At 38.0% G+C, this 26,934-nt stretch overlaps 1 protein-coding gene across 1 annotated transcript in view; it reads left to right on the forward strand.

Annotated features, from left to right (window-relative positions):
* Positions 1–19,931: 19,931 nt before the first annotated feature.
* The window catches only part of LOC106641726 (SH2 domain-containing adapter heavyweight), a 255,878-nt gene continuing 248,875 nt past the window's right edge, over positions 19,932–26,934 (forward strand). The window contains exon 1 of the mRNA XM_089597220.1: positions 19,932–20,269. Within this exon, the coding sequence (XP_089453346.1) occupies positions 19,963–20,269 (307 nt within the window). The 5' untranslated portion in view covers positions 19,932–19,962. The remainder of the gene's footprint in view (positions 20,270–26,934) is intronic.

A 26,934-nucleotide genomic window follows, 5' to 3' on the forward strand; every position in this document is an offset into this window, starting at 1 on the left:
AATACACCGGTGAGGAGCGAAAGGAGGATCCAAAAAACTTCCTTGATCGGCTGGGACATTGTCAAGCCAGTTCGGGTATGACGGACCAGACGTTGTTGGGGGCGTTACCGAGCGTACTACTCCAGCGAGCAGCGCGCTCGTTCCGCACCGTGAAACACGACTTCGTGACATGGGAAGACTTCTATCAAGCCTTTAAAAGGCAGTTTGGAGGAGAATATTAGGAGGAGGACCTGGTACAAGATCTTTATGCCCGGACCCAGGGCAAGACGGAGAAAATCTCGGTCTTCCTTACGAATTTTTGGTACATTGCCTCCAAGTTCCACACGCCATTATCCGACCGAACTCTGGCCGATAGGGCCTATCGGAACCTCCTGCCGGAGTACTGACGGGCGATGGCCGATAAGGTGATCTGCTCCCTAGAGGATATAGAGACCTACGGAAGAAGATGGGAGAACCAGAAAGACCTAGGTGGGTGCAACCGACCACCTCCAACTGCCGATGCCATGCACGTACCAGGAGCGGCTTACTCGAACCCTCCTGGGCGAATTCGTTTCGCCGAAGTACGGGAGTTGGTCGAGCGACAAGGAGAGGAGCAGGAGGACTGGAGAGATCTTCGGCTTGGTAATGGGGGTTCCGCGTATGAGGAGTCACGCTCATCAGTCCCATCTCCAGAACCTCCTACCGCCTCAGTGATGCTGACTCCAGCAGCGGACGAGCCGGCATTTCAACTTGCCGCCGTGACTATGGAAGGTAAACCGAGTATCTCCCGACTATATCCGGGAGGGGCGATGCGACCGGGGCCGCCGAGGGGAACGGATCGGCCGAATTGGAGGCAGCAGACTAATGCCACCCCTACCGAACCCGCTCAGATCTTGCCTCTGGAGCGAAACGAAGCTTTCTACGGAGCTTGCTTTACGGCACCGGGCGGTGGAATGTGCTATGGCGGAATGCTTCGCCTGTGGGAGTAAGGGACATTTAGCCTGACACTGCCCGACACGTCCTGTATCTGAACAACCTCGTTATCAGAACTGTGACGCACTAGGTTGCACATTTAAAACGTGCAAGCACTGCAGCGAACTGTGAGAGAAGTGGGAAAACGGGCTAGCGGGGGACCAGAGACGATAAACGTATCTGCGTCCCCCGAGCGAACGTTTCCAACGTGGTCGGACCTTGACGCAGATGACGACGCATCGTTATCAGACTCGTGGGATAAATACCCACCTTCTCCTACCGCGCTCAACATGGAAGGTTCCACGTTTGACCAAGCGCTAGAAGGCATAGCTGATCTTTGGGGAGAGGGGATAGCTACGGTGACGGATAGAGAGAAGGCGGAAGGCTTCCCACTGGAACCACGGAACTATATGACAGTGACTTTGGGAGGACGAAATTTCAGAGCTCTCTTCGATTGCGGGGCGCAATCCTCACTCGGAGGAGCCCAGCTCGCTGAACTGTACCACGATCGCCTAGTAGTTAGCAATCTAGTAACGCAAAATGTAAATGGAGGGATTACACCCATCCTCGGTTTACTCCAGGTAAATTTTGCGTTAGCTGCTGTGATACGGCCGATTCATCTCCGGATCGTACCCAATATCAAGGAAGACCTGATATTGGGAATGGATTTCATCCGAGCCTTTGAGTTGGAAACAAAACTAGCCAAGGGGGAGTGGAGTTTGGAAGACAGGACTTGGTACCTCTTTGAAGGAGAGACCAGGGAAGAGGTGCCCTCTATTGTAGCGGAGTGCGCTGGGATCTGCGAGTTAAGTCCAGACGAAAAGACAAAGGTCGAGGAACTAGTGACCCGCGTCTCGACCGGGGGAGAGGCGACAGTGGGGCACACCTCATTGACCGAGCACGTTATTGAGGTTACCGAGGACACACCGATTAAGCACCGCCTGCGACGCATGTCCCCGAAAATGCTTGAGATCGCGGCGGCAGAAGTCAAGCAACTAGAGGAGAGAGGGGTGATCGAAGGATCGGCCAGTGACTACTGTAGCGCTCCGGTAATGATTTGCAAACCCGACGGTACTTATTGGTTTTGCATCGATTACAAAGACCTGAATAAATTGACGAAACGGGACGCGTATCCGCTCCCAAGCATGGATTCGATTGTCGATCGACTACGAGAGGCCAAGTATCTTTCGAAGATCAATTTGAAGCAGGCGTATTACCAAATTCCCATGGAAGCTTCGAGCCGGCGATGTACCGCTTTTGCCATGCCGGGTTCCGGACTATGGCAGTTCACACGCATGCCCTTTGAATTGACCAATGTGCCAATGACATTTCAAAGACTGATAGACGCACTTTTCGGACCAGAGCTTCAACCGAACGTTTTCGGATACTTGGACGACATAGTCGTCGGGACCAATACATTTAAGGACCATCTGTACTATCTGGAGCTCGTGTTGACGAGACTAAGGGAGGCAGGACTGGAGATTAAGCCTGCGAAATGCGAGTTCTGCGTATCGCAGATCGCATACCTTGGATTTATATTGGACAAGGAGGGACTTCGGCCAGACCCGGATAAGGTGGCGCCGATCCTCGACTACCCGGCACCTACTAATCTGAGACAGTTACGCCGATTTCTTGGTATGGTCGGGTGGTACGCGAGATTTATTAAGGGGGACTCAGACCTTAAGATCCCGCTAGTAAAACTGCTTCGTAAGGGCCAAGGGTGGACTTGGGGGGATCCAACCGCTGCCGCTAGGGACTAATCTCGCATGGCCAAGCCCCATCAATAACACCACGACAGCGCCTCCCATACCGGGCTTAGTGTCTCTTGATGGGCTGATTATACGAGGCGTCGCATCCCAAGGAGATGAAAATTTGGATGAGGAGAGATCTCCCAGAGGAGAGGACGTCGCCGAAGAAATTCGACGAAAAATAGCAGCTGCTAATGCCGCATCACCGGACCGAGGGTGGAGGCCAGAAGGCCAGAAGAAAGGTGCCCGACGACTGAGAAGAGGAGGAAAGAAGAATCGTTGAGCCAATCCAGACAATCCCCTCCGCCAAATTTAAGAAAACGATTATGTCTCTGGTCATTCACTCGGTAGAATCGGGGAAGAGGAATCCGAAGCGGGAGAGCCGATTCGTCGCGTAGAAGGTGGCTGGAGTGATTCCTAGAACATCGAGACAGAAGGCTAATCGGATAGAGATAGGCGTTTTCCCCGACGGCATACGGGCACCCTATTCTCGAGACTCCGAAGCATCGCGATGCATCTCTGTCTTGATCCCCCTCCACGAGCCTGCTTCAACTGCTGGGGACGCGGGCATTGACAGAGAGACTGCCCCCGGCCCCGTAGAACCATTCACTGCTCTAACTGCGGGAGACTGTACGTGTACGTGCAAAATTGTCTGAGGTGCAGTGAAGCCTATACGTGCTATTTTGAAAGACGACGAGCCCAAGACAGGGACCCCAAGGCCCGCGATCCACTAGGAAGGATATCGATGGTATCGCGAGATCAGCAAGCGGGATCGCGACCTGCTATCGAATGTCGGGAGCATCAGCTCCGAGAGCGAGAGGCAGCGAGTTTCAGCGCCAGAGAGATCTACCCAACTCGGGAGGTCGGACCAAGACGGGAGACGATGCCCTAGAATCCGGATCTACGCATCTTCCTTAACCGTCGGACCAGCTTGCCCATGGCGAACTCGGACCGCCGGCATGCTTTGTCAGCACGTCAGCAAGCGGCCCACGACCTGAGACGCAGAGGAAGCAGGAGAGGTCTCAACGAGCGGCCCGCGTGGGGAGTTGGCCAACCCGACATTTCGAGCAAGTGGAGCGGGTCCTGAATCAGCTCCAAGACTTGCCCCGAGAACTTCGTGACGAAGTCATGCACCGAGCTTTCCATGCCGAGGACAATCAAAAGTAGCGGATTTTGACAAGGGAACTAGTCTGCGGTTGACCAGGATAAAGGAGTAATAGAGCTAGGAGAAACCAGGGCACAGGAGTGGTAGATCTGACTAAGGGAGAGGAGTCTGGAGACAAGGGTGATACACAGGAGAGAGGACCTCGACAGCTACGGATAAAGGAACAAAGCCACTCACCACATCCCCAACGGCCAACCGGGTGCCGTGACACCAGATGCCCGAGGGCCACATGTAAGTTTTTCTGCTTTCCAAAACGATGAGAACGGAGGCGTCAGTCAGTGGTAGGCTCGGCGATAGCAGGTTATCTCTGACCTAGGGGGGGAGGGTTTGTGACGAGGTAAAACTGGTGCTGTTAGTTTTCCCTGCGACCCTGCGACGCCTCCTTGCTCTGCTCAAATTCAAGCATGCTTAGCTGTCTTTGTCTAATTTATTGTTGTTTTAGGGGCCCGTGCGAACCGGACGTGACGACGAAGACGCCAAGCCGGATTGGTGGAAACGACGGTGGCTGCAGCGGAAGAAGGAGAGAAAGGCGCGAAAAGTCTGCAGAGTGCAGCGGAAGTCAGAGAGAGAGCCATCCCGAGAGCTTGGGAGGGGAGCCAGTCTTGCTCGAGCCTTGCAGCGACGTAGTCGAAGCGAAAGCGTGTCGCGAGTTTTTCTTTTTTTTTGAGTAGAGAGCGCGTTCGATATCGTGGAGTGGAGAGAACGAAGGTACGAAAGTGTGGAGAATCGAGGTGCGAGAGTTAAAACGCGAGCCAAAGACAGAGGTCAGGGTCAGCATCGAGAGAAATTAGTTAGGGGAGATCGAGCGAGCCAGCCAAGGAAGTCGAGAAAGGGAGCCGGACGGTGGACGAGGGCCGACCCGAGAGAGAGAGAGGAGAGATCCATCCCGAGGCCGAGGGTCAAGGAGCCACTCTAGAGATCGCAACAACGTCGGGACGAGGTAGGGTGTTAGAGCATTTGGAAGCAGGTGAGAAATAGGAAACTGAGTGTGCCCGGGCCGGAACTGGTCGAGAATCGTGCAGGAGAGTGAGAGTGTGTGAGAGCTGAGAGAGAGGGATAGAGAAAGGAAAGTGCGAAGCTGGGAGCGAGCTGGGGAGGGCATAGAGAGAAAGACTGTTGACCTAAGGGCGGAGTGCGATGATGGTGGGACTAAAGGCGTGTGGACTCATACTGTAGGACGCAGGTATCAGTCCAGTGAAAAAGTGTACGTGCTCGCGCGATCGCGGTCGACGTCAGTGCCGTGGCCGCTGAATCACCGGCACCCTCGATTGGTGTATTGTAACAAAAAAAAAGGAGAATATAGTGCTTGATTAAACCTCGATCCCGCATTAAATCTATTAATCCTAATTGTTTTTCCCCCTTCCTCCTGGAGCCGGGGGAGCTCGGCGTGGACCTCCTTTTGGTTAAGAGACAGCGGTTAGGAGAGGTATAACCACAAGAGAGCAGGAGAGAAAACTTAGTCGCCTGTTTCCGGGCCGTGGAACTCCTTCACAGAAAGCAGTTCGTGATAGCACTTTCAGCTCCAGCACAGTTTATAATGTTGGTGTTCCTTATATATCCACACGGCCTATCTATGTCTAAACTCAGCTAATACCTTGGCTGGTAATTGCCAGCAAACGGTCACGCTTTAAAAGGTCAATGCATAGACTCTTTGGTTTTATGGAGACAGCAACTATTATTACAGAAAAGAATCAATAAAATTACTAAAAAACAAAGAAAACAAGAAAAAACTATGAAGACCAACAGACTATTGAAATTATAATATATAAAGAAGAAGCCAAAATTTTTTTATTTATCTTCTAAACACTAATAATTAACAAGAAAATTTTGTACTACAGGTAAAGACTGAGTGTCATTAAAAAAAGATTTATATTATTTTATTTTTTTTTAAACCATTGGGGATATTAGTGGTTGTGGTATTTCGGCAGTTTGGGCACTGTGCCAGGCCCATGTTCTGAGTACCTCGCTAGTGACAAAATGTCTACGCCCAGGGCCCATGACAATGCGTAAACGAACCACTGGGAGGATCACCTAAGGGCTTTTATCTTCAGTGAAACGACTTTTCTCGCCCAAGCTCCACCGGTATGGCCATACTTGGGTTATTTTTCCCACCAATGGATCAGGTGCACTCTTGGACCACTCACCAGTCCAACCCGCTCCTTCGTTCATGCTCTGTTGGTCAAGCAATACTCGTGCTGCTATGTTCTTTAACCAACCACTATAGCACTTGTTCTGGCTGCTTCTCAATGGTGTTGAGGGAAAGAAAGAACGCCTGGTTGGGCTAACTCAGCTACACGATCCATTTTCCAGAAGTGTAAGCGCTTGCTCCAACTGGCTGGACAAGAAGTGCTAGGAAAGTTGGTGTATTTCGGACTTGCCATCTTTTACATCTTAGCCACTGCCTGTTCCTAATTTCGTTTAGATCCGGGAGTAAATAAGTTTCTTCACAAGTTGTTGGAACTTAACCTCTCCAGGTACAAAGGGGTTCTGGCTTACCTCGACCTTTTCATCCAGCTCGTTCTAGTGCCTGTTCCCTTGGATCATGTCGCTGGCTGATGAACCATAATCACCTTGATCTCGGTATTTCTTGGTGGCATATTTTTTAGGGGTTAAATCAATCGTTAAGAGTGGCGTATATCTCTTAAGGTATGACACGCGTACTTAAGCTATTTTTCTAGAATCTATCTCTCTAACCTTCATTAGCATATGACTAATAAAGTTTTGTTAATTGATTGTAACTCGAATTTTCTACTTCGTTAACATACCATACTATTAAAAAATTGTTTGATTTGCCCCATCTTGATTAAAAATTTTTGAAGTGAAAACTTCTTATGGCGCGTTGGGCACTTTTGTGGGTGAGCATTTTCAGCCGTTTTCGCGACAGACGAGATTTTACACAGATATACTCCGCGTGTATTCTTATAATACATGTATACTGTACGCGCTCTTTGCATGGGCATTCGTTCGTGCTCCCGCAACAGACGAGATTACATACCTATATGTATACTCAGAGTGTATAGGTATGCGAGAGCGCTGCTGCTATACGCAGCTGGCAGCAGCGTTGGTCTGAGCATATCACAGTTCATGCTTGATCGCACATAGCGCCGCTGCCTGGATCTCACCGCAAACTACTTGGCGCGAGAATTCAAATTCAAAATCGTATGATTTTTTCAGCATACAGTAAGGCGCAGAAATTCAAATTCGAAAGAAATCTTTATATGTATTGGCTAATTAATGCCTAAAAATATTGGATAATGTTGTATGATTATAGAGATCAAGAGGTCGTCTATAAGAGAGAAAAAAGGTGTTTCGTCCCTAGAGCACGCCAGGACTCATCAGTAAGGCTGATGACGTGCTCCCTGCCTTAGACACAGAAGAGGTGTGGGCTTTGAGTGACTCGATCGCGCTTATAAATAAATCGTGCGAGAATTTCGCCGCTTGACGGGAGCGAATATCAGGGGCTTGGCCACCTGGCGAGTAGAGCCTGAAGCGCGAGAGATGTGAGACGCCACATGATTACATACATAAAAAGTATACCAAGAATTCTTTCGAATTTGAATTTCCGTGCCTACTGTCTGTTGAAAAAATCATACGATTTTGAATTCGAATTCTCGCGCGAAGTAGTTCTCGGTGGGATCCAGTCAGCAGCGCTATGTGCGATCAAACATGAACTGTGAGCGTCGAATAATGCTCAGACCAATGCTGATACGCAGTCTTTGCATGGGCATTCGTTCGTGCCCTCGCGACAGACGAGATTGAGAGTTTTTTATATTTATTTTAAAAATGAATATTAAACGGAAAATTTATTTATTTAAATATTTCATTTGACTTGTGTTGCTGTTATGGTATTGTGTTAAAAAAATTGATAAATTTTGTATTTACTATTTACTAATATTTACTCATTTAAATAAAATCACTTCCTTCGAATATAGTTTCTATATTATTATACTTCATGTCCATTCAAAAAGTGCCCACATTGCTTTGATACACTTGATTTTTTGTGTTCAATTTCTCATGTCGCGAGCGCACCTAAAAATGCTCACCTAAAAAAGTGCCCAACGCGCCATAAGTTCAAGTTTTCACTTTTGCCTGCACTCCCGGAGTGCTACTTGTACTTGATTTAGCATAATCTTTTACCGAATCAATGAAACAATTTTCAATTTTTAAAGCTTTTAATTTTTCGGATTTATTATGAATTCACTGACAAATTTGATTTTGTATTCGCAAAGTGGTCCTAAAAAATCCTTTAAGTATCTCTATAGTGTCCCATTTACTTACCCTTTTTTGAGTTCTCTGAGACTTTGTCAAGAGTTTTTTATTTACAGTTATAATTTATAAAGAGTTCTAAAAAAAATTATTGTTATCCTACGGTACTTGAAAATAAGATTTAAATAAAAACTATTTCGTTAAAAAGCAGGTTGCCTCCTGTAAATACCGACTCTAACGTCTGATATACACTCATATCAAAATAAAAGTCGGCATACAAGTGAAATTAAACCTAAGCTAGCTAGGGCTCGCGTATGACACAAACACGCTTCTTCACTCGACTATCGAGAATTTAGAAGTTCATTAACGTTGAACGCCTACATTAAATATGTATAAACACTAAGATCTTTTTTTTTAACCATCTTGTATGATTAAAAAATTGTGTGAAAAATCTTTCAACTCTTCTCGCTTCTCAACAACGTTATCTTATAACTTTTTGTTACATACACACTAATCTGCACATAATTTAGTGACGGCATGCAATCTGGATGATGTTTAATTGTAAGTACATGACATTCGACACCCCCTTCAAATTGTCGTTAGATATAAAGCAAGTTGAAAGTGGTACCAAGTCAGTAAAAAAAGGGGGAATCTTTTGGCACTATTGAAAATTGTACAACGTAAGCAATTTAAAAGTTACAAATCTAAAATTATTGAAAAATAAATTTATAGTTAGAATTCGCTGCAGATTTAAATTCTCCGGGGCCTAAAATGTGTTAATTTACTATGTAAGGTAAGTTATGAGTAGATTCTTTCAAGTATTTAAATGTCAAAAATAATAAGTTCTTTGATCTACCGGCTAACACGTTTCAATTAGTGAATTTGGCATCCGATAATCACGTAAGCTAGCTTCTGTCATGTGAATAGAATACGATTTATCAACACACTTTAAAATGTCGTAAAAATTGATACAGGTTAATATGTCAGCAAAACGATTACTGAACCAACTGTATAAAATGATGCTACAAAATGTTTTTGGGATATGGGATAAAGTAACATAAAAAAATAACCTTATTTTAGACAACGCTTCATTGCAGGACAGATGATTTGGCAACTCTACTCGGTGCAGAATTTTTGCGCAGCAGAAGCTGATAATTTTTTAAAACTCGACTCGAGCCTCATCTTCAAAATTTGCCTAACGGGAACCGTTCAATGAACTTTTACTTTGCGTTTAACACTAAAAAAAAATCTTTTTCAGCAGAGCTCTGCCTACAACCCTAGAAAGCTAGACTCGTGGGCCAAAGTCAAAGTTACCCTTGCGAAAATCTTCAATAAATGTGAGACTCCTGGCTCAACGACAAAATTTTTCAAACGGGAATCGTTTGACAGACTTTTCCTACGCAATTAACACTAAAGAATAAGTTTTTCTTACCACTGGCCAAAAGTGCAACTGCCGCTTTGTGCCCTCGGCTTACACTTTGCGCCCTCGTAATCACTTTGAGCCCACAGGCAGAAAAGTTTTTTTCGCCTTCCGGGCCCAAAGTACTTTTCTGCCCTAGGGCCTAAAGTGATTTACCGGGTGCAAAGTGTGCTCACGGGCACAAAATTGCACTTTGCGCCTTTGGTAAAAAAAACATTATACGCGACTCGGGCACCAACATACAACAATCGCGCCTTTCTAGCGCTCATGTTTGTACTTTGTGCCCTAGTGACGTAATGTGCCATTGTACATGTAATGTTTCATTAGAGCTCTGCCAACGACCCTGGAAAGCTAGTCCCATTGGCTAAAGTCAAAATTTACTATGTTGGAATCTTTGATAAATGCAAAACTTGAGGCTTCACGCCAAAATTTGCCAAACGGGAATAGTATGATGATTTTTTTCCGTGCGTACAACGCTAAAAAATAGAGTTTTTAGCAAAGCACTGCCAACGACCCTGGAAAGCTAGATTTGTGGTACAAAATCTAGGTTTCCCGTGCGGAAGTCTTTGATAAATGCTAGACTCAAACCTCAAGAAATAAAGCGTGCAAGGTCATATAGTTTGTTAGTGCATTTGACGATTTATTGCTCGTTAGGCCAAAAGTAGGCTTTGCTTTTTCCACAATTAGCACGTTTTTTTTCACCTGCTCTGAAAAATAGAGAGCACCAGAGAACATTTAAACGTAAGCACATACACAACTGTGTCTTTGTCCTGCTTACTAAAGATACGAGTAGGGCACTTGAAGAGTATGTTTGCCAGTGTTACCACATAGAAAAAATCTATCAAAAGATTAACAATTGGAGAATTTTGACGTTGAAACTTGAGTCTAGCATTAAAAAAAATGTCAGCTTCTGTTGAAAAAAATTCAGCAACAAATAGAATCACCTCGGCATGTTTCCCGTAAAGGAACACGTTATCAAAGATTCCCGCACGGGAAACTGTGACTTTGGCCCACGAGTCTAGCTCTTCTGGGTCGTTGGCAGTGCTCTGCTAGAAATCCAATTTTCCAGAGTTGTACGAACGGAAAAAACCATCAAACGATTTCCGTTTGGGAAATTTTGGTATTTAGCATCAAGCTTTGCATTTATCGAAGATTCTCACATGAAAAACTTTGACTTTAGCTTACGACTCTAGCTTTCTGGGGTCATTGGCAGATCTTTTCTAAAAAAAATTTTTTTTCACTGTTAAACGTATAGAAAAAGTCCATCAAACCTTTCCCGTTAGGCAAATTTTGAAGTTGAGCCTCGAGCCTTGTATTTATCAAAGATTTCTACATTGAAATTATTATCAATACGAACAAATACCTGGTTGGGATTGACAACGTAGTCGAGAAGCGAGAAGAGCAGAGAAATATTTTACACAATTTTTTAATCATATGATCTAATTAAAAGAACAAAGATCTTAGTGATTCTATATAGTAAATGTAGGAGTTAAATGTTTCTAAACTTTCGAATACTCAATAGTCGAGTGGTGAAGCATGTTTGTGTTGCACGCAGGCTCTAGCTGGCTCAGGTTTAATTCCCCTTGTATGCAGACTTTTATTCTGATATAAGTGCATATGGAAAGTCAAAGTAAGTATTTACAGGAAATAACCTACTTCTTAACGAAATAGTTTTTTATTTGAATTTCATTTTTAAGTACCAAGAATTTTTGAAACTCTTTATGAATAAAAACTGTAGAAAAGAAACTCTTGGCAAACTCTTAGAGAACTGAGAAAAAAGGGGACATAAATGGGATTCTACAGAGATACTGTAAGAATTTTTCAGGAAAACTTTTCGAATACAAAAATAAGTTCGTCAGTGAATACATAAAAAATTCTTTAAGAATTGTGGATGCTGGCTAGGTAAAATTATTGTAAATTTTTTTTTCTTAAAGTCTAACAAAAATTTTCTTCGTAAATTATGTTCGTCTTCTTACTTATTTTAAAAACACGAAACCAAGGCCTTAGATTATTAGCTATTGTAACTCTTGTTCGGACGCATATCCATGCACATACTATACATAGTATGTTTTAGTATATGTTTTTAATTATAATTTTTTTCAGGTTTCTGGTAAACTATACTGCAGGAGCTCGCACTGATATTTTGTTGTATTAATACTTGATTAACGTTACACGGTATGGGATATTATATAAAATAAAGTATTTTTATTAATCTACTGTAGTATATCAGTTCTTCAGCATAGCCATATAAGGTTAGGTACTTAGATATATATGTGCTATAGGGGGAACGCCGTTGGCGCGTATGAGTGTAGTCAGTTAGTATAGTGTAGGCACTCATCCCATGCATACCTCTATGTAAAGTTTGGCTCATTAAAGTATTTCATGACTACTAAATAAATGTTGTTTCATTTAATGTAATGTATTAACCTGATACATTACTTTGGTGCTGTCGGTAGTTAAACACACGGCGTGTTTTTCTTTCTTTGTTACCTTTCACTTGATTTTGTTGCGTGTGGCACGTGGCGAGACGCGTGGCCAAGGTGGCCAAAAACAGTGCACTAAGCAACAATGGATACGCTTAAGGAGAAGCTTAAAGAAGCGCATGAAAGGATTCAACTGCAACAAGAAATTATCGATCATAGGAAGGAGGCCGAAAAGAAATTGAAAACAAAAACTAGTCAATTAGAAGATCAACTGCGTAACACGCAACTACTAAGTTCAGGGAGCATTAAGCATCGGGATCAAATCACGCCAACTAATGTAACATTCTACAACGCCATTGGTACCTTGGCAGAATACAGGGTAGGAGATGATTGGAATCTTTACCAAAAAAGGTTGAATGGATATTTTTGGGCCAACGAAGTTCAGGAAAATTGTAAAGTAGCCTTACTAATTACTTTAGTAGGGCAAGAGACGTACAAAACACTGAAGGATTTATGTGACCCGGTACTTCCGTCCAATAAATCAAACGAAGAGTTGTGTAAAATTTTAGCATCGCAATTTGCACCTCGCGTTTCTGTTTACAAAGAAAGAACCGAGTTCTTTGAATTGAAGCAAGCTGAAAGCGAGTCTATTAGTCAGTGGTACGCTAGAGTGAAGAACAAAGCGAGCACATGTAAATATGGCGCTCAGCTGGAAAGCATAGTCAAAGATAAATTGATTACAGGTTTAAAAAAGGGGAGAATACTAGACCGTATTTTTGAAGAAGATGAGAATAAGTCGATGACCGACATTCTTGACGTAGCAAAAAAGAAAGAGGCGACGGTAGCACAGAATGAAAATTCAAATATTTATAAAGTCATGGCAAAAGGCTGTAAGAGAGACGATAAGAAAAATGCGCAAAACAAAAAATCTAGAGACTCTCGGGGTGAGGGGTCATACCAAGGTAATAAGGTATGTAACCGCTGTGGTGGGACCCAACATGATTTTGCGGACTATAAATATAAGGCGTACAAGTGTAAGTCATGTGGTAAAATTGGTCACTTAGCAAAGGTATGTAGGAGCAAGAAAAGTGACACGTCACAAGTCAAATTCGTAACGGAAGACGAGCATGCAGACAAGTTCAACGTTGAATCATCTTCCGTTCCGGGAGAGCCTATCATTGCAGAGATCAAGGTAACGGTGTTATGTGCAAGGCTAAATTGGACAACGGTGCCTGGAGGTCGATTATGCCCGAGGCGCTCTACAATGAAAAATTCAGTCATTGCAAACTAGAAGATGCTAGGACAACGCTTCGATCTTATGATGGTAGAGTGTCGATCCCTGTTGGTCAGTTCAGTGCAACAGTTTTGTGCAAAAACAAGTCGACTCAAGGTAGCATAATTGTTTTTAAAAACGGGTGTAGGCTGTTAATTGGAAGAGATCTATTAAATCCACTAGGGTTTTTACTAACACAAATTAACGAAGTAGATGTTGACAATCAACTAGAAGGCATTCTAAAAGAATATGCACCATTGTTCGACAACAAATTAGGAAAGCTGAGTCAGGTCCAAATAGATTTAAAGATAGAGGGTGATCCCAGACCTGTATTTTTTGAACCTAGATCTATTCCATTGGCCTTCAGGGACTGCATAAGTAAGCAACTGGACGATCTGGAAGCGGCTGGTGTCATCGAGTCGGTTGAAAACAGTCCATGGGGAACACCACTAGTGCCCATACTAAAGGAAAATGGTGACAAGACTATGTGTGGACTACAAGGTTACACTATATAAGCATCTGGCTGACGTCAAGCATTCATTGCCAAGAATAGAAGAGATTTTTGCAGCTGTCAGTGGAGAAAAACTGTGTACAAAGTTGGATCTGGCAAGAGCATACAATCAACTGGAAGTGTCTGATGAGACTAATAGGAAATTGGCTTGGAGCACACATAAAGGAATCTACCTAGTCAAAAGGTTTCCATTTGGGGTAAAGCCAGCTAGTGCTATTTTTCAGAAAAAAATAGAGAAAGATTTGCAGGGAGCAGAAGGTTCCTTTGTGTTTGTGGACGATATCGTAGTGACTGGTGCAAATAATGAAGACCACATAAAAAATCTTAGGAAAGTGCTAAGAAGGTTACAAGAGGCCGGACTAAAGTTGAACTTGCCTAAATGCGAATTTTTGCAGAAGCAGATCACGTATCTAGGTCATGTAATCAATGCAAATGGCCTGCAATCTGATCCAAAAAAAATTGCAGCTATGCTAGAATTGCCAAGGCCAAAAGACCTGGCCAGTCTAAGGACTTTTATTGGAATGATTGGCTACCACGCCAGATTTATTCCAAACATCTCATCTATTTTAGCACCTCTATACAAACTTATTCAAAAGGATGCATTTAACTGGACCAAAGAAAAAAAGGACGCGTTCGTGGAAGTGAAGCAAGAACTTGCTTCAGATGCAGTGTTGACTCTTTTTGATCCCAAGTTACCGATCAAGTTAATGTGTGATGCGTCTAATTATGGAGTTGGTGCAGTGTTATTCCATGTGATGCCTGATGGTACGGAAAAACTGGTGGCATATGCTTCTAGGCTATTGAAAGGATCAGAAAAGAATTATTCAGTGGTGCACAGAGAAGCTCTCACTATTTATTGGTCAGTTCAGAAATTCTATCATCATTTGATGGGGAACAGGTTTATTCTGTGTAGAGATCACAAGCCATTAGTTTCCATTTTTGGAGAAAAAAAGGCATACCTCAGATGGCAGCTGGGAGACTACAGAGATGGGCTTGGCTTCTTAGTGGTTTTAATTATGAAATCCAGTACATAAAAGGTGTAAAAAAATCATACAGCAGATGGTTTATCAAGGTTTTCCAGGCTGGAGGCTGATCAAGTGTCATCGTTTAGTGAAGACTACTTTAATTTTATATCTGTTAACTATTTGCCAATTAAAGCTGAAAAGCTAGTTATGGAAACACGCAGAGATCCAGTGCTTGGCGCAGTGTTTCGGTACACCAGAGATGGCTGGCCAATCAAGTTTGATGACCAACTTAGGTCGTATGTAGTTAGAAAGGATGAAATTAGCATCGACAACAACTAAATTATGTGGGGCTACAGAGTAGTAATACCACAAAAGATCAGGAAGCAGTTGGTGGTTGAGATTCATGGCGCCCACATGGGTATTGTCAAAATGAAGGCCATTGCAAAGCAATATTTCTGGTGGCCAAATCTGGACAAGGACATTGAAAACTTTGGCAGATCTTGCAAAATTTGTTAATGCTCATCAAACATGCCAGAAAAAGCGACGTTAATCAAGTTTAAGGAAGAGGACAATCCTATAGACAGAGTGCACAGTGATTACCTGGGACCCATAAACGGAAAAATATATTTGCTGGCAATTGATGCGTTCTCAAGGTGGCCAGAGGTTTATGAGATGCATGTCAACAAAACTGGAAGTGCTTACACTATTAGGGAGTTGAGGGAGTTTTTTGCCAAGTTTGGACTACCTCAAGTCATAATATCGGACAATGGACCACAGTTCACGTCTGAGCAGTTCAATTTGTTCTGTGTCAATAATGGTATAACGCATTGTACATCAACTCCATATCACCCTACGACAAATGGACTTGCTTAGAATGCAGTGGGGGCATTCAAGAAAGCTCTCAGTAAGGCTATGAAGGATCAAACAGGAAACATAACCAGTACAAACACAGCTATTTAAAGGTATTTGTTCCATTATAGAAATGTTCCACATGCCTGTACAGAAGTGTCACCGGCTAAAAGAATGCTCAGTCAAAGTCTTAGAAATCGGTTAAGCATGATGTGTGGTGACAACACATCCAAGGCTACAGAAAGCCAAATGCGTCATTTTCATAGCAACAGAGAACTAAGTTTGGATGAAGGTGACAAGGTATACGCCAGGGACTGTAGGAATCCAGCTAAACCAACTTGGATGCCAGCAAAAATTCAGAAAAAATTAGATAAGCGCACATATCTGTGTGCTCTTGATGACTATCAAGAAGTTTCTTGGAAAAGGCACACCGATCAATTAATCAAACTCAACCAATCAGCTATAATTCGGGAGGATGTTCGAAGCACCTGAGAGGGACTCAAAAGATGTGTCAGGAATCAAGAAGGTGAAGGCAAGACAGAAGTCATTGAAGCTTCTGGGTCATCGGATCAGTGCCAAAGTGTTTGTGAATTAGATAAGTGTGTTTTAGTTCGACAGGAGTTTGAAAAAGAAAGTGATCGTAGTGATAAAACTATGAGTATGCAAAAGAAAAACAATTTTAAAGATTTATCATTCAATGTAAAAAGTAGACCAAAAAGACAAATCAAAGCTCCTGTAAGATTAGATTTATATTTATATGTATGAACAAATCCAGATCTCAGGTGTATGTAATTTTAAAACTCAATATGTTATGTAAAAGAATATTTTTATGTTTTAATTTACATGCAACTTGGGCAGGGAGGAGTGTAGGATATCAGTTCTTCAGCATAGCCATATAAGGTTAGGTACTTAGAGATATATGTGCTATAGGGGGAACGCTGTTGGTGCGCATGAGTGTAGTCAGTTAGTATAGTGTAGGCGCTCCTCTCATGCATACCTCTCATGCATACGTAAAGTTTGGCATATTAAAGTATTTCATGACTACTAATTAAATGTCGTTTCATTTAATATAATGTATTAACTGGATACATTACATGTACAATAAAGTAACACCGTTCTAAGTGCATAATTCTTTTGTTTTATCGAATTTTAATCAAGCTTACCCGTATTTTCAATCACAACGAAACAAACTTTACGTTCAACCTTCACCATACTTCAAACCTAAAAAAATATATAACTTTAATAAAACTAACAACTCTCACTAAGCTTGGAATCATAGAAGAGTACCATAATAAAACCATAATAAAACGTATAACATTATTGAAACTTATAACCTAACAACTACATTTTAATTTTTCAGTTAACTTGACTGATTGATAATTAAAACTGATTTTACAACTAAATTTACAGTTTTGGTCAATTTTCCCACCTTTATTGATATTACTGTTATAGATCTGCCATAGTCAAACTATATGGACTGTACTTTGTTTTAATTTTATTGCAATTTTTTAATTTTTTGAATAAATATTTTCAGCTAATACAAGTTAATGATCTAAAATATAAACAAAATCATAATTACGTCATTCCATAATTAAATTTATTCAAAAATCTTACGTCATACCTTTTTAAAGCCATGGGCAAGAAAGAAGTTAGTAAGATTCATCTTTCTCACGTGTACTAATTCAAGTAAAATTCATTTTATGCCGGGTTCATGCTTTAACTCAATAAAAGTCTAAGATTAGCCATTAAATGTATTCTACGTTATCATACATTTATAAGTTAACCCCTTTGAGGCTCTGTTCTTCGTTGTTTACCGTAGAGATGTTCAATTTTATGACAGAGATTAAAAATTTTTTGCATTTCATATAAAGTGAAATTCAACGGACTCAATACTTGATAGTTGTTAATACTTGCTTTCTGTTTAGAAAAGAAATAAATTTATATTATGTTTTATTTTAATACTTACTCTTTTGAAATTTCTTTACACAGCTAGAAAAATCCAGTATATGCTTTAAGTATATTTAAAAATAAATAAAACTCAATATATGGAGTACTTAAACATTCCCTTTATTACAAACACGAGTAACATCGTTACGTATACTTTTTGCTAGACAGTAGCTTTATCAGACGATTATAGTGTCCATTCTACAGCTATTTACTTGGCTAATCTTAGAATATTTATTAAAATAACAACTATGTTTAAATTGACAATATCTTTACGGTACTCGTAGCGTGCTAATTTTGTTTTTAGTGTTATAAATGTAAGCTACTACTATTGAAAAAGTCATTTTATTATTAAAAATAGTTTTGTTCTACTCAGGAGTTTGAGCTCTAATTAACCAGTTAGCATTAGCCAAATGCTTAGTCCATAGAACCAGAGGGGATGAGTGTGAGGACATAAGAAACATATTATGTCTATCTTACTACCCTAGTCAAGTCTAGATCCATAAACTTAAACAGTTACAATTATTTTCAACATGCAAATACATGTTACGATAATAACCATAGCATGAAACTACAATAATATCTGGGTCGCAAAGTATTACTATCTAAGCTTAAGTGTATGCGTTTGTTTCGTGGTTGAGGTTCTTACGTTATAGGGTTATAAAATAATTTAAACATCACCTATCTAGAATGTTAACCATTGTATCTATGTTTACCATTGACTCATGAGACAATAATTATAACTGCCTTTAAAAAATTACAAAAATTTCTTTGAAGATGATTTGAAAGTTTTTTGTGCTCTCAAGATTAAAAAAGTAGTTGAAGCATTTAGTCTGGTTTAGCCTTTATTGCAGTCTCTACTATCTTTTCAGTTTTAATAACTAAAAATCTAACTTTTTTTACCATTGTTAATCATGGGTATACTTTTAACTTTAGTTTTAACATGACTCTTAAGTAAGGGTGTAAAAGAGTACCAGTTACGCACACTTATGACAAACCACAAACTTGAATTCTTACATCAGATAATCAGATAATTATAAAAAAAAGTCAGACATACAAAATATATAACCCATTTGAGTATTACATTAAATAGGCAGTCAATAATCTTCCGTATTATATTACAGATGAATAGAATCTCAAATGGTCCATTACAAAGCTGTGGAAGTTTCTGTGCAAAATCTGTGAAGCGTTTCCATCAGACGTTTGAAAATACAACATATCAGCCAGAAAAAAACAGTCCTTCTAAAAGTGTCATACTTGAATCACAGAATACATTTTTAAATGAACGACAGCTAACAACTCAAACAGAGATTAAAAAACAGCAAGAATATCAGTTTCAAGATAAACTTAATATTAATAAATGTTTTAAACAAAGGAGCTTGGATTTAAAGAGAAATGATAGAGTATTTACTTATGGTAAAAAAAGTGTGTTTACTTATGTATCATCTCAAGATTCAGTGATGAACATATACAAAAGCCCTTATCCTATAGAGATTAGTTTATGTAATTTCTCTAGTTTATTAAATCAAGAATGTCATACTTTCAAGCATTCAAAATCTAGAGACACTCAACTCACAATTCATACTGAAATTCCGTTTCAAATAAACTTACCACTAACAGTTAAAATAAATTCTCTTAAAATTAATGATATTTGTATTAGAATTGTCCTTGAATCTAATTTATATGAAAGTCAAGTAAATACAAGGTTATTAAATAGAAAATTTATCAAAAGTTATTCAGGAAACTTCTTCATATGGGATATCAAACAAAGAGTTAGTTTAAAAAGTACGTTAAACAAAAAATATACAACAAATTTTTATGCAATAGTTAAATTTAAAAAATATACAGACCATTCTGTAAGAACAAAGTTATATACTGGCCACGTAAATTTTGGCTACTCCAGTGCAAATAGCGTCATTTATAGTAGTAGTAAGGAGAGCGTAGAGTCACTTGCAAGTAGTATTAGTGAGAGTCATCTCTCAAAAACAAGTAGTAAGAGCAATTACACTGCACGTCTCAGTTTTAATAGCTCAGATAGTGAAAATATGAAATGTTTTCAACATAGTAGCTTAAAAAAAAAAAAAAAAAGACAATTGTATCTAGTGCGTATGTTAAAACATGCATTTAATATTTTCCAATCTACAATTAATCAACAAGTGTTATTACCCATAAAGGACAACTCTCGACAAGAGCGAGATTATAAACATCTAGAAAGTATTAGCAGTTGTGATTCGCGAAACATCCCACTTCGAGACACGAATTCTATCATGCTTTGTGACAGTATAATGGTTAATGCAAGACCTTTATCAGTTAATGCATTCATCACTACCACAGACTTATCAGTTAAAAAGCATTTTGCCCATCAAAAAAAAAATCTCATCAGTCTTCCATCACAGCTATCTTCATCAGTTAACACTGAAAATTTAGGCTGTAACCAAGGCTTACTAGTTGAGTTAGAAGTCGAAACAATCGGAAATAAGTCTTTAGTAGAACAGTTTTATAAGATTATGTTTTCACAACCATACCTGCATCAACATTCAAAGCATCTAGACAACAGAAATCAGCTACTGTACAAAAAGAAAAAGCTTCCAGAATTCCTATTATCGACCCAAAAATTAGGTGAACATAAACAGTTGATTCAGTTGCAAAATACTGTAACTTCAAATAGTACTACTAGTATGGAATTTAAAGACTTACCTTTTGATATGCCCAAACTGAAAAAACGCTTAGAACCAACCGAAAGCATTAAACTTCGTTCATCTCAAAAGTCATCAGATCAATCAACCCAAGATGTGAGGGTTACTTCAATATGTGGTAAGGATGTATTTTATTTAATAAGTTGATGTATGAAGCTATCAAACTAACTTAAATGTTTTATATGATGTATTTTGAGAAAATTCGCATTTTTCTTACTTGATGAGAAAACTTTGAAAAAAAGTTAATTTTAAATATAATAAATATATTTGTTAAGTACAATGTTCATGGTACTTAATGAATATGGTTATACCTTAATTACAGTTTAATATTGTTAATTGCCAATATAAAAGAAGAATGTTCTTACTTAAATACACAAAACTTCACAGTAACGTTAAGCAAACAAACCCAATAGGTTGCGAGGCATATTTGAGAATACTTTCAATAAAAGTATGGAATACTTTTTATTTTGTTTCACAAGTCAGTTAAAAGTATTTGCTTGATTGATAAGTAGTGATAACTCATTAGAATCACATTGTATTTTGTATAAGCTAATAATTTTTTAAGTGAATGCGTCAGCTCCTTGTACAGCTGCTTGTTTTTTAAAGTTGGATTTCAAAAATATTTATAGCATTGTTTACATATACTGGCAATATCTGCTAGGATATATTAATGGCTATGATATGCGGCTCACAAGTTTCCAAGCTTAGCTAAGAGTGCACTAGAAAGAAAACTTTCTCGTTAGCAATAGAAAGTATTTTGGTGCATATATTTTCCAAACATGATGCTGCATACACAGATATACTTTCTGTTCTTAAATTTTTACCACGTTTATTTTAGCCATTTTTAAATCTAGGATTTAGGGTGTTTGCTGACTTATGAATACAGTTTTTTATGCGTTAAGTAGTAATCGTATTTAAGTTTAGTTCAGATTTTTCTTTTATGCATTCGTATTCACCTACAGTGGAACTGTACATTTTTTAGAAAATAATAAATTGTTTATAATGTGATACATGTATAGTACCTAAAAATGTTACTATATTTGTTCAGATAATACGTTCTGACTGCAGTTGTAATGTTCCTAAATAATTTATTGCTTTTCTATAAATTTTTTTTTTTATTTATAAGCTTTTTCTGATTAATACAAATCAATATAGCTGCTTTTCTATAAAGAAATCTTTGTAACAACCAGAAAATGATGTATTGGGATAGTATGATACAAATGTCTTTCTCAAAGTTTTATAACGAAATATAGGAAGGGAGATTCCTTTTATGTAGATGGCTAATTGTAATCAGTCGTATTTCACGACTTTTTGAACCAAGTTTAATGAAGCTTTATTTTATTTATATTTGTTTTTCATTTCCGGCTGTGTGTTTAAATAACTAAAAGATGTAAGTTTTATTATTTATCTTTTATTTAATTGAATTTTATTGGTTTTGGAAAATTAATCGTCAAAAAAAACCTTATTTTTTCACCACTTCCATCGTTTTTGGACATTTTATACCTCAGAATATTCTAAAACTACAAGATCGTCAAATTCAGCCGATGTCTTAGTGACTCACAAATTACAAATAACACTGTATGTATGGTCAAGTTCACTCCCAGGTCATTAGAACCAACGAGTGGGCTCATGTACATACAATAATTCCCAAGCGTATAAGAGACAAAAAGACTTAAACTCAAGATTTTATATTATGTTAAGTGTGTGTAGATAGTACTGTACCGAACTTCCTAGGGTCGATGAGCTTTAAAATCAAATTATCAAACTATACTCATTGGGATCAATGAACCTTGAATACTTCGTACAATTGTTCATAATCCACACCTTGCACAACAGTAATCATGTTTCATTGGTGTTTTGTTTACCTTTAGATAAAAGTGAGATCTCATATGAACTAGTACTTTTTTTTTTAATTCTAAATGTGAGAAAATACATATAAAATTTAAACCTAAAACGGTCTTCGTCGATTTTGAGTTGCCTATTCATACAAACATACGTAACGTATTATCAACAGCAAAAATTTGTAGTTTTCATTCCCATTCAGGCCAAAGTTAGTGATGAAAAACTAGGGATTTTTGACTAAGTGTTGAGTATAAAAACCAAGGTTCAGAAATTTGTAATTTTCTGAAATGTTTCTTTTGTTTACCTTTTCTGAATCCAAGTGAGATTAAGGATTGCTTTACAAAATACTTAATATATATCATGCTGAATGACAACAGAGTGGAATCATTTTATAACGATATCATCCATGAATAGAGTGAAGTACCAAGATCTCTGACTATTTGTGCTAACTTCTCATATACTCTCTGTCACGCAACAAATAAGAGCAAGTCATTTTACTCATATTTTAACAGTACGTTTTACACATCAAACCCCAACGTATTTTAGTTTACAGAAGCATTAAAAGTAGTTCAAATACATGTGTACATTAAAATGCGACGTACTAAAACAAAATCGAAATGGAATGCAAGCAAAAGAAACTTTTTTACAATGAGAAACGATACAATTAAAATAATAGTTTTTTGACGCGATATCAGTAAAATAAGGCAGTTGAAAAAAGTTCTCACCAAAAGTTGATTCTTAGGGAATAATTGTATTAATCTCTTAAACGTACTAGTATCTAAATAACTTTTAATGGACAGTATTATGATCTTTTTAAGCATGCTGTAAGCAGTCCGAATCTTATATCAAGTGCGATGAAAGAAAAAAAAAATTAGTTAACAACTCTGTTAAATAATTATGACTATAATTTTTTCCTGCCTTTAATTTGAAACACAAGGTCTTACGCTTCTTTACAGGTTGCGGAAGTGACAGATAGTCAAACTATTAATTTGTTTATCGGAAAGACAAGAAATAAAGTTTTATAAAATAAGCGTGGTAAGGTACCTTTCTTTCTTCTAGCAGCTTTGGGTGGATCGGGTTAATAGTTTGAATAGCTTTCACTTCCTTCAAATTATTTGGAATTGATTTATTTTAAATGACTCTTACAAAAAGACAAAGAAAAGAAACGAATATTAAGGCACTCTTTAGCAAGTTACATTAGTAACTAAGTTCTGCACTTGAAGAGTGGCAGCAGGCTACTGACTAAAACGCCGTACGAAGAAATGCACCTCATGTGAAGTTTTAATCGAAACTTCTTTTTTTTACATACTATGGGGCTTGCACTTGCTGACTTAAAGTGGCTTAGCAGCTCGCTTTAGTTGTTATTTAACACTTCCGAGAGCCACGGAGTATATAGTCATCTGTGCTAGGGGACAACTTACGTTAAGGATGACTTTTATAAGAGCCATAAAATTTCATCAATGAAGAAGAAAAAAATAATTGTGCAAGTCATCATTTAACAACCTTTCTTTCTCAAAATAATCACCATCCTTGGTTAACATATACGTTAAAGCCACCTTAGTTAAGGTAAGAAGTGGATCGTTGTAAATAGAAAACTTCAAAAATATTCAAAAATTTTTAAACTAATTTCTCAAATTGATTTAATAGCGTCTGAAAAGCATTAGTGTACTCCAAGGGCTCATGTAATATAGGTTAGTTCAAGTTACTTTCTACCTAATAGGTACATTGTATCTGAGTGATGATCTTATGTTCACTAGTTAAGGATAGTCTCAGAGTTTTCTCCGTACTTCCATTATTTGTTCGTAAAAAAACTATACCTTATACTTTTTCTTGTTAATCCATTTTATTAGGAATGATAGTGCCTAATTATTCTTCATAAGGTGTCGATAATAACCTTGAATTATCAGCTGGTAAGTAAATCTATTGACTTTCCATTTTTGGAGTTGATGCAATTCCAGTATTTAAATACTTCTATTCAAGGTTATAATGGAATAAAAATTTCACATTTGTTCGTAGAATATGTTTGTTTCAATGTTTCTATAGCTAAGCATATATAACCATACACCGTTTTATCACATTGGTTTAAAGTAACTTCGATTACTCGTAGATACGAATTATGGTCTGCTGATACTGCTAAGTAAGGGTCTGATAGTATTATGTTGGCATATCTATTTTGTCTAGATTATGTTATCATATCTGAATATTGTCTATAAAGATTATAAGGAGTTTGATCTACGAGTGGCTAATGTAATATTACCATGGTACTATTTTCTAGATGCACAAAATCTAATTTGTTTAGAGTGCTTGTTTCGTCAGCATAAAGATTCTCTATTCGTGCTACATATTCTGGATTCCCTGCTAGTTCTCTTACATCCTGGGCTACGGTTCTAAATATATTTGTAAAAAAACTTTAGATGTGCTTGACTTCTTTGTTATATATGCAAGATGTCAATCAGATATTTATGGGAACGAATAATTTAGTCTAAGGTAGGCTCAGTTCTTTTAAAATTAGTTGATAAATGTATCAGATATCTGTCGAGAGTAAAATCTTGTCCTGAAGTCAATATATCAGCAACTCATTTAAGAATATGCTCATGGCATGTCGTAGTGAGATATAGTTTTTTTGAATGCAGCTGAAAAAATATGGCTATTTTTTTCACACAATTTAAAATATTCTCTTTGGTTGGCACGGAAATAGTCGATGTTAGTGTTCATAACACTGACATGGGGTTCTGTGACGAATAATATTATCTCCCGCATGGGGTCTCACAGTATTTATTATGTTTAATGCTTCTGCTTTAAAATTTTTCAGTCGCGTTATCTTCAAATTTAGGAAAACTATTTCCGTATAATAACTACTATTAGGATAACCCAATTGTGCAATATATTATCAAAAGGTTTCATTTAATCCTTAAGTAAACGTGTGTTCCAATATAAATTTATCAAAATCAAGCCATATTACTATCTTTCAATCAGCTCTCTTAATTTTTGTAACACTGATTCATACTATATTCCAAAGTTCGTTTTCAGTGGTTCTATTCTACAGTTGGCATGACTGGCATACTTTCAATCTGCGCAGTTTTCAGGCACTGTTATTAGTACGATAGCGAATATAATCCACATCGCTATTTTTTGTGAAAGATATGTAGTATGTAATTCTTACAAGAATGCTAATATCAGAAAACTAGTTCCAATTTATCTGTGTGTTTTCGTATTATTTCTCTTACTTTGAACCGTTCTTTTACTGTTCAATTAAGTTTAATTAACAATTTAATTGTTTTAAACAATTTTTAACTATTGCCCCAAAAATAAATCAAGTTTTTACTATTAACATCGTATTTTGCGTCAAATTTTACGTAGGAATCATGTTTTTAGAATATGGAGACTTTTCAATTGTTATTGTCAAAATATTAATCTATGCAGCACGTCATGGTAGTAAAAACTGTTTTTTTAATAATAAAATAAAATCTGTACCTCGTATCAAAAAAAATTAAAAGTCAAAACTGTGGATAGTTAAAAGATCTACAACTGTTGCATTAACAATTTGTCAGTAAAATCTCAAAATTTTGTATTATCATGAAAAAAAGCGAGAAATCACCATTTTATCATTTATTCAATATAAGTTTTCATAAATATTTAGTCATGAGTAATTTGTTTCCCAATCCAATCTTTAAAATAATAAAAAACTAATTTTTATGAAAGAAAAAAAAAAATATTATTAACCACTAGACAAAAAAATAATAATAACAATGCTCAACGTAACATTAACACGTAAACTGTTTTTTGTTCTTCAAATTTTTTCATTGCTACTCTGTTTTTTATTGCTTAATTAATTGTCTGCTTTTATATAAAAAATAGATCTTTCATCTCTTTGATTTTTTGGAATTTTAAGATTTCACGCGAAAGCCTGCCTACAGTACGATCTATGATTGAATGTGTTACCCATGCTACTCGCGTACATTTTTCGAACTACAAGTTCGTTGGCTTTTCGATCAGCTGTGCGTTTATTTTCTTTCGCTCCCAAAAAATATTCTCACTTGTTGTAGTTAAGAGTTAAATAATTCTTACTTTGTTACAATGCCACGGAAAGAGGCACGTAAAATGCGAAATACTAGTTATCGATCAGACAGATAATTTAATCCTTTTAATCTCAAGCATCAAACAACAAACACGTCTGATTTGAGAAAAGGTAAATGAAAACCAACTTTTAAAATTGGACTTGGCAATTTTGTCAGATGCATTACAACAAAAATTTGTTCTTTTTGCTGCTTGAATTGATCAAAGTTGAAAAAATAAGATACAAAAGAGAGTGAAAATAAACTACCAGAATTGGTACGTACGATATTTTAATTATTATATCGAGTTCAGACATACCAAACTGCTCGTAAAATTTTATGCCGACGTTTTAGTCTAATTTTTTTTTAGACGCTACAAACGGCGAATTCGTCAAGTAAAGAATCTGATATAAAAGTTGGGACTAGTGACGGTACATCTAGATTTTCGGGAATTAAACTTTGCAAAGTAAATGAGTGGATTTTTTTAACAAAGAATTAAGCTTCTTAGGATCATCGCGCATCAAAAAACAAAAACTGTCGTTAAAAAGGTATTTTAAAGAAAAATCAAAACGAATATCGTCCGTAATTGATAAAAAAAATTTTAATTTGAGCCAAGATGATCCAGATGACCTTGAAGCAGATGACAAAGAGTCCTCGAAAATAAGTGCTTTGTAACAAAGTTAATACTTCGTCAGACCGCGTTCATAAAATTAAAATTTTGACATTTTTTCGATCGTGGCCTTATAAAAAAATTAAGGGCCCATTTCCTTTCACAAATTGTCACATGATAAGCATAGAAAAAAATGTTGCTCGAGATAAGGGATTAATTGGGGATTCAAACCCAAAACAACATTAATCTCTAGATGATAATGTTATCGATACAATT

The sequence above is a fragment of the Copidosoma floridanum genome, unplaced genomic scaffold (genome assembly GCF_036245765.1).
Source record: "Copidosoma floridanum isolate Cflo_tuat_1 unplaced genomic scaffold, Cflo_Japanese_pri ptg000031l, whole genome shotgun sequence".
NCBI classification, from domain to species: Eukaryota; Metazoa; Arthropoda; class Insecta; order Hymenoptera; family Encyrtidae; genus Copidosoma; species Copidosoma floridanum.